Source organism: Ranitomeya variabilis, chromosome 5 (assembly GCF_051348905.1).
Source record: "Ranitomeya variabilis isolate aRanVar5 chromosome 5, aRanVar5.hap1, whole genome shotgun sequence".
Lineage (NCBI taxonomy): Eukaryota > Metazoa > Chordata > Amphibia > Anura > Dendrobatidae > Ranitomeya > Ranitomeya variabilis.
Window position 1 is genome coordinate 2,213,224 of NC_135236.1, and position 14,637 is coordinate 2,227,860.

The 14,637-nt window shown below is 47.9% G+C and overlaps 1 protein-coding gene across 2 annotated transcripts in view; it reads right to left on the reverse strand.

The window, feature by feature from the left end:
- Nucleotides 1–10,773: 10,773 nt before the first annotated feature.
- Nucleotides 10,774–14,637, reverse strand: part of SLC2A4 (solute carrier family 2 member 4) — a 213,176-nt gene continuing 209,312 nt past the window's right edge. The window contains exons 9-11 of one of the 2 annotated variants that reach the window (XM_077261438.1): nucleotides 12,825–12,926; nucleotides 11,579–11,782; nucleotides 10,774–11,491 (exon numbers count right to left, since the gene is read on the reverse strand). In XM_077261438.1, coding sequence (XP_077117553.1) covers nucleotides 11,285–11,491; nucleotides 11,579–11,782; nucleotides 12,825–12,926 — 513 coding nt within the window. In that variant the 3' untranslated portion in view covers nucleotides 10,774–11,284. The remainder of the gene's footprint in view (nucleotides 11,492–11,578; nucleotides 11,783–12,824; nucleotides 12,927–14,637) is intronic. The other variant, XM_077261439.1, reaches the window with a different exon arrangement.

The window sequence follows — 14,637 nt, forward strand, 5'->3', positions numbered from 1 at the left end:
CCACAACGTGGGGTCTCGCCAATCTGGAAAGCTATAATGCCATCGCTAAGGCTGTGAACTCGAGTTGGTGACAATCAAAGATGGAAAGCTTTCCTCTAATGCCTGGCAGACCAAATGATCCCCACGAGCAGACTGTCACCTTGGAGGTCAGAAAACCTTCTGAACAATGGCAATATAGGTTACAAGACAAATGGAGGGCTGGTGTGGCACGATGTGGGAGTCACAGGACTGCATTTTTCTATTCGCCACGACAGCACCCACTGAGAGGGGATCCGCCCCTAGCAACAGGAAACCTACAGAGATAAAAGGGGCGGCCCCCCCTCGCTCCTCAGTTGGTTTCCTGTTCTTAGAAGGAAGCCCACAGAGAAGATCTCTGTAGACACTGTACAGCGGTGTCTGAGAAGAGGAAAACTCGCCTGGATGCCGCCTGTACGTCTCTGCTGAGCGGCAGGGGCTCCAGAGCGAGTAAAAGCAGAGTCGGGGATTCCTGATGGTTCCCTCCTCGTCTGCACCGGCCGAATAGTGGGGCCTGAAATGTTCCAACGATCTCCCTGCTGGGACATCGTTGTTGAAGGACGACCTCGGCAGTGTGAAGTTACCTGGTCGATCCCGGTCTGGAACGGTGTGGCGCTGAACAGCTGTGGCTCCCCCCGGTCCCTCAGGTACGATGCATGGGGTTGCAGTGCCGGAAAAATGCGGCAGACGCCGGCGCATGCGCAGTGCGTCCGGAATCCCGGATGTAGTATGGCCGACCCCCTGAGGTCGGCATTGCATTTCTGGGGGAACCGCCATGTTGGATTCCTCCTGGCGGTGTTCGCAGGTCTCCTGATGCAGGTAATTAAAAAAAAAAAAAAAAAAAAGGGATTGCAGCTGCGGGGGCTGGGATTGATAGTCCGCACTATAAAAGTCCGATAGGAAGGGAAAACAGTGCGCATTGTCGTCCCACGAGGAAGTCAGTGAGCACCCTGTAGAAGAGCCACTAATGCAAAGTGGTAATGCTGCAAAAAGGAATAGTGGACACTCCAGGAAGAGTGATTCCACTGATAAATCTGGAAGGAAATCATCCCGTTCCACATCCCAGACCAGACGATCCACCCAACAATCGGTATAGTATGCTTCAGAATGTTTGGGTATACAGCTCCTTCAGAGCTTATATTGGTCTCCTCTGCTTATGTCCCTCTAGGCAAAAAGCAAGGAGAAGACCAAGCACAAGCAGTGTGCTATATGTATTGAGCCCCTGCCTGACTCTTATTCTAAAACGTTGTCAGGCATGCATAGATAACACCCTGCGGCAGGAGGAGTCCGTTAAAATGGACGAAATACGGCTTATGATTCGGGAGGAACTCCAATCGTTGAGTGGTGGTCCCTCAGGCAGTGTTGAAAAGAGGAGCAGGAGAAAATCCTCACCTAATGCTGACACGTCGGCGGAAAGTGGGGAGATTGATTCAGACGTCTCCCACTTGTCTGGTTCCTCAGATGAGGAGGAACATGTCTGTTTCCCGACTGAGGGAGTAAATAGTCTAGTCAAATCAGTGAGGAAAACGATGGGGGTGTCGGAGGTTAAAGAACCCCAAACGGCCCAGGAGGTTATGTTCGCAGGTCTATCTCAGCGAAAGGGCCACGTATTCCCAGTAAACCAGACTATAAAAGACCTCATTAAAAAAGAGTGGAGCAAGGGGCAGAAGGGGTTTACACCAGTATCCTGTAAGAGACGTTACCCCTTTGAGGACGAAGATTTAAATACCTGGACTAAAGTTCCAATGGTTGATGCGGCTGTCGCATCCACTTCCCGCCGTTCTTCCCTACCAGTGGAAGATGCAGGCTCCTTATCTGATCCCATGGATAGGAAATCGGATGCACTTTTGAAAAAATTGTGGGAGGCCTGTGTCACTGCGTTTAGGCCGGCAATCTCGACCACATGTACCAGTAGATCTATGCTGGTTTGGTTAGACCAGCTGGACCAGAATATCAAGAGTGGTATATCTAGGGAGAAATTGCGGGCATCCATCCCCTTAATTAGGAGCGCTGCGGCATTTATATCCGATGCCTCCGTGGATTCTCTCCGCCTGGCGGCCAGGACAGCTAGCCTCGCAAATACTGCCTGCCGAGCCTTATGGTTAAAGAACTGGAAGGGGGATGCCCAGTCCAGATCCAAGTTGTGTGCCATACCCTGTCAGGGTGAGTACCTCTTTGGAACTATTCTGGATGAGATACTCACTAAGGCGGGTGAACGTAAAAAAGGTTTTCCTAATCCCTTTGTTCCTGCTTACAGAAGGGCATTTAGGAGGCCCACATTTGGCAGAAAGGGAAGCTTTAAAGAGCAATGGAGGAACAAAGACTTCAGGCAGAAAGGCAGTTTGTTTAACAAACGTCCCTTCAAACCAGCCGAAAAATCCCGGGAACCCTATTCCACCAGTGGGCGGTAGACTACTGGGATTTATCAATCAGTGGAGAGAAATAACTGTCAACCCATGGGCCATAAAATTAATATCCTCAGGCCTCACCCTAGACTTCATCCGTAAACCTCCGGATTCCTTCCTACTCGCCTCCCTAAAATCCAGACTACAGCAAGAAGCATTGGAAGTAGAAGTTAAGTCCCTTCTTGCAAAACGGGTCTTAATAGAGGTTCCGTCATCTCAAACGGGGCAGGGGTTCTACTCCCCCTTGTTTCTGATTACAAAACCTGACGGATCCTATAGAACTATATTTAATTTGAGAAAACTAAACATGTTCATAAAACCCACAACATTTAAAATGGAATCCATTCGATCAGCCATTAAAAATTTGTTCCCTAACTGTTACATGGTAGTACTTGATCTCAAAGATGCTTATTACCATCTTCCTATACACCAGTCACACCAGCAGTTTCTTCGGGTAGCAGTGGTTATAGACGGTCAAGTTCGTCATTTTCAATATAGAGCAATGCCCTTTGGTCTATCTATGGCTCCTAGGGTCTTTACTAAGTTACTTTTGGAAGTAATGTCCTTTCTACGATTAAAAGACACGTTGGTCATCCCATATCTGGATGACCTACTAATTGTGGGGAAAAATTTCTTACAGTGTGAGCAAAGGTTAGAGGAGGTAGTATCCTCTTTACAAAAGCTTGGATGGATTGTTAACTGGGAAAAATCCAGACTCCAACCCGTCACTTGTCAGAGATTTTTAGGTCTCCTTCTGGATTCAGTAGACCAAAAATGTTGGTTGCCTGATGATAAAAAGTTTTCGATCATTAGTAAAGTGGATTTAGCTATCAAAAAGCGTAATATGTCACTGAGAAATGCCATGTCATTGTTGGGTTCACTATCATCATGTATCCCTGCGGTTAAATGGGCTCAATTCCATACCAGGCAACTCCAAAAATTGGTATTACAGGAGGACACTAAAAATAGGGTACATTTAGATCGAACAATTTTCTTAACGGCAGAGGTAGTACACTCCCTTACATGGTGGTTAGATTGGGGAAATCTATCAGAGGGGGTACCATGGGTCATTACCCCTTCTACCGTAGTAACCACAGATGCTAGTCCGGAGGGCTGGGGAGCACATTTTGGTGATCAGGTGGTTCAGGGCCTTTGGTCCAGGTCAGAATTGGCTAATTCCTCTAATGTAAAAGAATTAAGAGCCATATATTATTCCCTACTCCACTTTCTTCCCCAGCTACGAGGCTCTCACACAAGGGTCCTCTCAGACAACACCTCAGCAGTAGCCTATTTAAATCATCAAGGAGGTACACGGTCAGAAAATCTTATGAAAATCTCATCGGACATCATGACGTTAGCCGAAAGTCATCTGTTGTCCTTATCAGCGGTGCACATCAGAGGTATAGACAACATTCGTGCCGATTTCCTCAGTCGCCATACCCTTCATCAAGGGGAGTGGATGATCAGCAGAGATGTTTTCCGGCTGATAACAGACCGATGGGGCGTGCCACAAATAGACCTATTCGCAACAAGGTCCAACCGTCAGGTCAAAACATTTGCTTCCCTTTGCAGACTGGACAACCCCGACATATTCGATGCCCTTCAGGTGCCATGGACATTCGACCTGGCCTACGCATTCCCTCCATGGAATCTATTACCTATAGTAATAAGAAAAATAAGGGAGGAGGGGGCAAGAGTTCTGTTGGTAGCCCCATTCTGGCCCAAAAGGCCATGGTTCTCCTGGCTCAGGGCGATGTCAACTACAGACCCTTGGATCCTGCCTCAGACCAAGGACCTGTTGTCTCAGGGACCGTTTTTCCATCCTCGGGTAAAAGGCATGAATCTGACGGTATGGAATTTGAGAGGCACTTACTAACTCTAAGGGGTTTTTCCAGTGGGCTTATAGATACTCTTATGAAGAGTAGAAAGCCTTCCACTACCCAAATCTATGTCAGGGTTTGGAAAAAATTCCTTCAATTTCATACTGCACAACTTTCCGCTGAAGTACCTATATTTTCAATATTGGAGTTCTTGCAAAAAGGACTTGAATTGGGACTGTCTGTAAATACTCTAAGAGTCCAGGTTTCAGCTCTAGGAGCCCTCTTTAGTTATGATGTGGAGGGAGATAGATGGGTTTCTCGTTTTATATCAGCATGTGAACGATCAAAACCTATTCATATGCCACAGGTGCCTCAGTGGGATCTATCTCTGGTCCTAGATGCCTTGACACAAAGCCCGTTTGAGCCTCTACATGCGGCCTCATTAAAGAACATCTCGCTAAAAACAATACTGTTAGTAGCGTTAGTATCCGCTAGAAGAGTGAGTGATCTCCATGCCTTGTCAATTGACCCTCCTTATCTATCCGTGACATCTGATAGAATAATTTTAAAAACGGACCCTTGTTATCTCCCTAAGGTAGCCACTAGTTTTCATAGATCCCAGGAGATCTTGTTACCTACCTTCTATAAAGACCACTCGACTCCAGAAGAAGCCAGGCTTCATACCCTAGATGTTAAGAGAACTATTCTAGCCTACTTAGAGAGGACTAGGGACTGGAGGAAGAGTAGGGCTCTCTTTGTCTCTTTCCAGGGAAAAACCAAGGGTTCCAGAGTTACAAAGAACATGCTATCACGCTGGATTAGAGATACCATAGTCCTGGCGTATAAAGCTGGAGGAAGAGATCCTCCAATGCATGTGGGAGCACACTCCACAAGAGCCGTGTCGACCTCCTGGGCAGAGAGGGCGAATGTGCCGATAGACCTTATATGGAAGGCTGCGACTTGGTCTTCACCAAATACCTTCTATAGACACTATAGATTAGATCTATCTGCTGCTTCTGACCTAACCTTTGGGGTTTCGGTTCTTGATTCAGTTAACCCACCCAGTATATAATCTCTGAAAATCTCTCAGTGGGTGCTGTCGTGGCGAATAGAAAATATCGGATTACTCACCGGTAATGCTCTTTTATAGAGCCCACGACCGCACCCATTCAAATCCCTCCCTTTTCTTTATTTAGTCGCACGTTGTGTCTTAGTAGGGAGATGTATATAATAGAGTAATATGGTATGAAGTTGTAAACATGTATATATGCCTAAACCTGTTAAAACTAAAAAACCTGGCGGCGGTTCCTCCTTTTTCTCTGTAAAACAACTGAGGAGCGAGGGGGGGCCGCCCCTTTTATCTCTCTGTAGGTTTCCTGTTCCTAGGGGCGGATCCCCTCTCTCAGTGGGTGCTGTCGTGGGCTCTATAAAAGAGCATTACCGGTGAGTAATCCGATATTATTGCTTGCATTGCTCTGCTGGGTTTTCCTTTAGACTGTTGTCCTCCCGGTGTCCTCTGCTGTCGGTAACTAGCCGTCTTAAGAAGCCCATGTCTTGCGTCTCTGCTTCAGAACAGTCTTGCTGTAATTGTGCAGAATACCAGAATTCGGCTTGAAAATAAACCCCTTCTGCAATCTTCATACGGCCTCCTACAGCAGAGTTGGAGGACCTGGCAGCAGCATTTCATAAAGCACACAGCCATCTTGGTGCCGCGACGATTAAAATGACACCTGCGGGGAAGAAATCTGTTGTGTGGTTTGTGTAATCTGTAAAGTTTTAATGTTAGTGCATCGGGCGGCTTGTGGGCAGAGCCTTGTCATGGTGCTCTCGTATTCGATCATCCTCATGCTTCACTGATCAGTCAGTCTTCTGCCTCCCGTTTTAAATATGGAGTCGGCACTGTTGATTGCTTTGGTCTCTAAAAGAAAAAAATAACATGCTCTACAACAAAATGGCACCTCCTTCACATGTGCGTTTGGATGTGTTCTCCTCCTTGTTCCTAATCTGCACACGTGCTGCCATGAACTTTCCTTGCAATGTCTTCTCTTCGGCACGCTCCTGCTCTGGTCCTCCGCACAGGGGGCATGCTGAAGAGAAGACGTGTCTGCTGCTTATCTATCCATGTCTAGCTGACACTGCTCACCACACGGCCTCTCGACACTTTTTTTTCTTTGTGACCTTGTTTGCTCTGCCTGTAACATCCTACGTCAGGCTCAGCTGTGACCTATGGATTGAGTACTGGCACCTGCCTCCTGTTTCACACCTGAATGCATTTCTAAGCTCGTATATAGAGAGCGACAAGTCTGCATAGCCTTCACTCTGCCTGAGCATCTTCTAAGTGCGTCATATAAGTGTACTGCAATGATTTAGACCAGAATTGAAGGATACTGGATACATTAACACAAAGCGTTAGTGACTTGCCACTGTCCTCCCCTTTCTACTAATCCTACTGCCGCCTAGGAATAAACTGGTCCTCTCTCCATCTCGCCGCCTCCTCAGACCTGTTCCCCCTTTGTCTCCCAACACAAAGCCCTCTCCTGCTCCCACCTACTAACGCTGTCCCTCCTCACTGCTGGTGATCTCTCCAAAGCCTGGTCTTCCTCACCACATCCTCAGTCACTTAAATCTCCCAATTAGGGTTGGAGGATTTACTGTTTAGGTATATCAGGGGGTCTCCAAACGCAACATGACTCCACCATTGATTCCAGTCAATTTTGCATTCAAAAAGTCAAATGGTACTCCCTTCCTTCTGAGCCCTGCCATGCGCCCAAATATTGGCTGTCCCCCACATACGGGGTATCTGTGTACTCGGAAGAAATTTCACAATTTTTGGGGTTAATTTTCCCCGGTTACCCTTGTGAAAATAGTTTGGGTCTAAAGTGAACATTAAACTTTTTTCAGAAAAATGTTTTATTTTGTTTTTTTTTTCCTTCCACATTGCTTTAGCTCTCGTGAAGCACCTGAACAGTTAATAAACTTCTTGAATGTGGTTTTGCTCACCTTGAGGGGTGCAGTTTTTAGAATGGTGTAACTTTGGATTATTTTGTCACATTGACTCCCCAAATTCACTGCAAATGTGAGGTGGTCCCTAAAAGTATGTAAGTTTTGTTGGAAAAATGAGAAATTGCTGGTCAACTTTTAACCCTTAAAACTCCCAACAAAAGCATTGTTTCCAAAATTGTACTGATGTAAAGTAGACATGTGGGAAATGTTTAACTATTTTGTGTGACACCACACTCTGACTTAAGGGCACAAAAACGTCGAAACTTGTCATTTCCATTTTCATAAACGCAAGTCATATCAAAGTGGCAAAATTTCTAACATGAAGTACAATGAGACTGTTTTATCATGACATAATCAGTGGAATCCATTGAAGTGTTTGACCTATAACCTCAAAGGTTAGCTAGAGGTCAGAATTGTAAAAACTGGCTCAATCACTAAGGGGTCAAATGGAAAGAACATGAAACCACACCAAACCTGCCAAGAGTTTGCCCATGGGTCCATTGAGGCACGTGGCCAGATGACCGGAGTGTCACAACCTGGCTTCTCCAAGCATATCCATGGGGCTAGTAATGGTCAATGGAGCAGATCTATATTCCTGCTAGGACTGTGGTCCTTAAGCTGACATCCTGTAGAAGGTTAAATCTGTCCGTCTTGATGGAGCATTGCTGTCCTGTAGCGTATTCCTGGCTGTGGTTTTGTAAGGTTCCCCTTTTATAGTTCACAGCTTATTCAGGCATTTTCTTCCCAGGATTGGGGGAAGGTGGCAGGGGCTAATCCCTCATTGTTTCAGTATTTAATACATTTAGGGTATGTGTCCACGGTCAGTTAACGCTGCGTGTTTGACGCTGCATGGGGCCGCAGCGTCAAACACGCAGCGTCCAGATGTTCCAGCATAGTGGAGGGGATTTTTTGAAATCCCGTGTCCACTATGCGTGGAAACATGCATGCGGCGGCCCTGCGACTCCGGACATGCTGCTCGTCTTTTCAGATCGCAACATGTCCGTGTTCCTTGCAGCGTCGCCGCAAGGAATATCACAGGGCCCTATGCGAGGAGTGCGATGATCCCAGATGTGTACAGTTAACACATCCGGCATCATCGCGTCCCAGAAGGGGGTGGGGCTTAGTGCCGAGCGGCTTTGCCGCTCCGACGATACTGCCGGCCATCCTGACCGTGGACACATACCCTTACATAGTTTGTCTTCCTCTTTTGCAGGTCAACAAACTGGCCTGGTACAGTGTGTAATCTGCATATTACCAAACAGTTTGTTCAATGACCCTGCATCTCCTTGCAAAGGTAAAAGGCAATAAGGCTAGTTTCACACTAGTTTTCGTCAGGGCTGTGTATGGCAGCCTTCTTCATCTTTTAAGCCCTGCCCACTGCCACGCTTCTTCCTTCAGCTCCGCCTATGTCTGCATGCATCCTGCATACCCCATCTTTAACATTGGGTACGCAGGCCATGTGTCTGTATGCAGATGCCTCAGTGTGTCTTTTTGACTGTGCCGACCGCAACAAAATGCAACATAACGACGCATGCGGAGGCATTCGCATGGCCTGCGTACCCAATGTTAAAGAGAGGGTACGCAGGATGTGTTCAAACATAGGCGGAGCTGAAGGAAGAAGTCTGGCAGGGGGTGGGGCTTAAAGGGAACCTGTCACCCCCAAAATTGATGGTGAGGTAAGCCTAACCTTAATCGGCATATTACCAAACGGATTTTTCAATTACCCTGCATCTCTGTCTTATAGAGGCAATAACCTGTAGGTGCTGATATAAGAGGCACACAGCAGCCATTCAGCAATCTCCCAAACATCAATTCTAGTGTCAACATTCAGACTCGTATGATAATAGTCCATGTGTCTAGACTAGAGTTGAGCGTATTTGCCGTACTGGTACCCTGTTCGTGACAAATGTATATTTGGTGATTTCTACTCCTATTGATTCTAATGATGATCAGCTGTGTTGGATGAATATTGCAAAAACAATATTTGCTGCTGATCGTATTCAGAACCAAATCTGAACATATTCGCTCAACTCTAGTCTAAACCAACTGAAGAAAACCACATAATTCAATAGTCAACGTTCAGACAATGGCCTACAGACAATAGTCTGGATAATTAAGAATAAGTGCTGTGTCCTCACTGATGGGGCACATGTTCAGTATTTTGTAAGTGTTAAAGCCTCACGCTTTGCTTCAATAGCTCTGAGGATTTTTGTTGTGATTGTGGAGTCTGTAATATTCTCTGCCCACGAGAAGTAACAGGTTCTCACCTCACAAATGGCTTGTAGTTCCTCCATTTCATGGACAATATTTCTTCAGATTAAAGTACTGGAGCGGAGATGGATTTCTCATTGCAAGAGGGAAGATGACAGATTCCAGGATACTTACGGTGGGGTTGGGTTTTCTCGGTTCTGGAAGGAAGGTTTACCAGTGACACATGTTGGGGGCTGACACCTCTCATGGGCAGAGGGAAGGTTTCCAAATATACAACATGTAGGGTGGGAGCCTGGATTTTTCATTGCTGGAGGGAAGGTTACTGACGCCATGAACGGTGGGGTCTGGGATTTCTATTGGGTGTAGAGAAGGTTACTGTCAACACATCCCGCGAGCACTGGGATCTCTCATCACTGGAGGGAAAGTTACTGACGCCATGATATGTACGGTGGGGGCTGGGTTTTCTCATTGCCAGAGAGCTTACTGATGCCACGTACTGTGGGAACTGGGATTTCTCATGGGTGAAGAGAAAGTTACCGACGAACAACTGGGTTGGGACTGGTATTTCTCTTCGCTGGAGGGAAAGTCACTGACGCCATGATATGAATGGTGGGTGCCGGGATTTCTCATTGCCGGAGAGAAAATTACTGATGGCACGTACTGCGGGATCTGGGATTTCTCATGGGTGAAGGGAAGGTTACCATCACCACGACATATGCGGCGGGGGCTGGGATTTGTCATCACTGGAGGGAAAGTCACGGATGCCATGATATGTACGGCGGGGGCTGGGATTCCTCGTCACTAGAAGGAAAGTCACTGACGCCATGATATGTTCGGCGGGGGCTGGGTTTTCTCGTCACTAGAAGGAAAGTTACTGACGCCATGATATGTACGGCGGGGGCTGGGTTTTCTCGTCACTAGAAGGAAAGTTACTGGCGCCATGATATGTACGGCGGGGGCTGGGATTTCTCATTGCCAGAGAGATTACCGATGTCACTTACTGTGGGACCTGGGACTTCTCATGGGTAAAGAGAAAGTTACCGACGAACAAGTAGGGCAGGGACTCTGGGATTTCTCTTCGCTGGAGGGAAGAATATTGATATCACGACATGTACGGTGGGGCTGGGATTTCTCATTGCCGGAGAGATTACCGATGCCACATAGTGTGGAACCTGGGATTTCTCATGGATGAAGGAAAGGTCACCATCACCACGACATGTATGGTGGGGGCTGGGATTTCTTATTGGCACAGTCGCTGGATGTCTGTATCCTGTAGCAGCTCCACAGCTTTATGGCGAGCTCCTGACCATTAATGTATTGCTTGGTGTTACAATATTTTAATGACACAGCAGCAATATATATATATATATACATTTATACAATTCAAATATATACCTGATGTGAGCACTCATTGTTCCGGCCTCTGAACTACTTTCAGTATAGGGATCAGTAATAAGGCACATTCTCCTACAGCTTGGGCCCTGTAATCACTGCATCTCTCAGGAGGGGATGCAGTAGTGCGAGGCTTGATCATCTTGGGTCCATTCCTTAGTTTTAGAGGAGATGATGGATGATCTTGGCGGTAGGCTAATGCTATGTGAAGGATTCGTCAGCCATGTCCTGGAATAGACTGTCTTGAGGACTGATCAGTGGCCATACTGGACAGGGGACCTAGCAGACAGCGGTGGAGCTGGGGCTATTACTATGTATTACACAATGAGAGCTCTCACAGAGCCCTACACCAGTGTAATGGCGGATGGCATGAGCTCTGCTCCACGTAAGGCCACAACACCGATCACTGAATGACAAAGGCTTGGTGTCAGGGTCTCCTCACATTTCATCTCCACCTCCGAGGCTGTCAAGCTCTGTGCTAGCCTTCACCTCCTGCTCCAGCAGAGAGGGGTTTCTTCTGCGGAAGGCATGAGAGATTTCATCAAACGACCTCCCCCGCGTTTCCGGCACGCGGAAATAAGTGAATATGAGGAATCCCAGAAGCAGGAAAGCAAAGAGCAGAAACACATAGGGTCCGCAGAGGTCCTGAAATGAGAAAATGGGCAGTATCATGATCTGATGAGATATTGAATCAATTCCTCTTGCATGACGTCCTCTTCCATCGTCACTCACCGCTATGTAGGGGAAGCCCATCCCAATAATGAAGTTAGAGGTCCAGTTTGTGCAGCCTGCAATGGCCATAGCAACAGGCCGAGGACCTTGGCTGAACAGTTCTGCCACAATAAACCATGGAATTGGACCAGGCCCGATCTCAAAGAATGCCACAAATCCGAAAATTGCTGCCATGCTGAGTGCGCTTATGGACGGCATGGTGTCCTGGGGACAGAAGATACTGTTAATCATTGGATTTCCTGACCACAGTACCTCTCCCCCTTCTAAGTGGTTGTGAAATGACCACAAGGGCCCCCTCTATTCTGGCCCCTGACATGATGAGGTTTTATATCTGCTGCAGCTGATAAGAGGCAGCTGGAAATACAGCCAAGGTCCGAAGAAAGCTGGTGTCGTGAGTCGCCAGCAGGTCACAAGGGTGTGTCACCAACAGATAACGGGTGAGTTGCCAGCAGGTCACGGGTGTGTCGCCAGCATGTCACAAGGGTGTGTCGCCAGCAGGTCACAGGGGTGTGTCACCAACAGATAACGGGTGAGTTGCCAGCAGGTCACGGGTGTGTCGCCAGCATGTCACAAGGGTGTGTCGCCAGCAGGTCACAAGGGTGTGTCGCCAGCAGGTCACAAGGGTGTGTCGTCAGCAGGTCACAAGGGTGTGTCGCCAGCAGGTCACAAGGGTGTGTCGCCAGCAGGTCACAAGGGTGTGTCGCCAGCAGGTCACAAGGGTGTGTCGCCAGCAGGTCACAAGGGTGTGTCGCCAGCAGGTCACAAGGGTGTGTCGCCAGCAGGTCACAAGGGTGTGTCGCCAGCAGGTCACAAGGGTGTGTCGCCAGCAGGTCACAAGGGTGTGTCGTCAGCAGGTCACAAGGGTGTGTGGCCAGCAGGTCACAAGGGTGTGTTGTAACAGGTCAGACAGGTGTGTTGCCAGTAGGACACGGGTGTGTGCCGGCAGAAGGTCACGGGGGTGTGTCGTCAGCAGGTCATGGGGGTTGTCACCAGCAGGTCACGGGGGGTGTCACCAACAGGTCACAGGGATGTGCCGGCAGAAGGTCACAGGGGTGTGCCGGCAGAAGGTCACAAGTGTATGTCATCAGCAGGTCACAGAGGAGTGTCTCTAGCAGATCAGAAGGTGAGTAATCAGCAGATCAAAAGGTGAGTTGTCAGCTAAGCCCATGGTAAGAGAGGAGGCTTTATTGTATCTGTATAATACAATGTACCCCACCAATGTCCAGACTCCTCAGGCCTGTCTCACCTGTAACACCATGGCCACCGTCATTAGTATTGCACAAGAGATCATCCCAGCGAGACCAACAAGGTGCAGGGTCCGCCGTCCGGCCCTCTCAACCAAGAAGAGCTATGAAGGAAATGGAAAAGTTATGATAGCACAACCTGAAGACACAGAAAGGATTATTCCAAAACTAGAAGAGCATAAATCAAAATAATAAACATGGAGCAAAGGGAGCAAGCTAACTCGCACGCACCCAGTATATGGTGGGATGGGGGATCTCCATCAATGGACTTACCTCTGTGTATGGTGTAATGCAGAGACCCTGGTTAGTTCAACTGAAATGTCTTTATTTTGTCAACTTACAAAAATACCTCAAACGTTCTCCTCCGGTTGGTTCACAGCTGGATCGTCCGTAACAGTCTGTCTCAATCTGTTGTCGTGGGTGACTGCACCACTGTATCACTCATGGGTGCTTCAATGGCTTTGCTTTCTCTGGCTCTGGCCTGTGTTCAGTCTCACACAGACCTGTCCGGCCCTAGCGTCTACTCTGATGTTTGCAAAACACTGACACACCTAAACCTCAACTGAAAGTTTAAGGCTACTTTCACACTAGCGTCGTATACTGCACGTCGCAATGCGACGCTGCAGCGCACCGACGCATACTGTGCAAGCGCCGCACAACGGGGGCAGCGGATGCTGTTTTTCAACGCATCCGCTGCCCCATTGTGAGGTGCGGGGAGGCGGGGGCAGAGTTCCGGCAGCGCATGCGCGGTCGGAAAAGACGGGAACAACGCACCAAAAAACGTTCTAAGCAACGTTTTTTGGTGGCGACGGTCCGACGCAACAAGACGCACGACGGTTGCGACGTGTGGCAATGCATCGCACTGCGTCGCTAATGCAAGTCAATGGAGAAAAAACGCATCCTGCAAGCACTTTTGCAGGATGCATTTTTTCTCCAAAACGACGCATAGCGACGTGCAGTGCACAACGCTAGTGTGAAAGTAGCCTAAGGCTATGTGCCCACGTTCAGGATTGTTCGCAGAATTTTCCTGATCAAAACGGGTCTCCTTTCGCAGGAAATCCACTCGCGTTTTTTTTTGCATAATTTTCACGTATTTTTCTAGAGCATCCCACTACCATATTATATAGTGGCAAATCTGGAGGTTTTCCGCAAAATTAATGAACATGCTGCGTTTTTTTCCACGATTCTTTTTTTTGCGGAAAAAAATGCAGCATGGGCACAAAAATTGCGGAATGCATTCTAATAATGGGATGCTTAATGTAAAGGTACCTTCACACTGAACGATAAAGATAGCGATCTGTGACGTTGCAGCGTCCTGGATAACGATATCGTTGAGTTTGACACGCAGCAGCGATCAGGATCCCGCTGTGACATCGTTGGTCGGAGCAGAAAGTCCAGAATTTTATTTCATCGCTGGACTCCCGCAGACATCGCTGAATCGGTGTGTGTGACGCCGATTCAGCAATGTCTTCACTGGTAACCAGGGTAAACATCGGGTTACTAACCGCAGGGCCGCGCTTAGTAACCCGATGTTTACCCTGGTTACCAGTGTAAATGTAAAAAAAAAAAACCACTACATACTTACATTCCGGTGTCTGTCCCCCGGCGCTGTGCTTTCCTGCACTGTCAGCGCCGGCCGGCCGTAAAGCAGATTACAGCGGTGACGTCAGCGCTGTGCTTTCCGGCCGGCGCTCACAGTCAGTGCAGGAAAGCACAGCGCCGGGGGACAGACACCGGAATGTGAGTATGTAGTGTTTGTTTTTTTTTACATTAGCACTGGTAACCAGGGTAAACATCGGGTTACTAAGCGCGGCC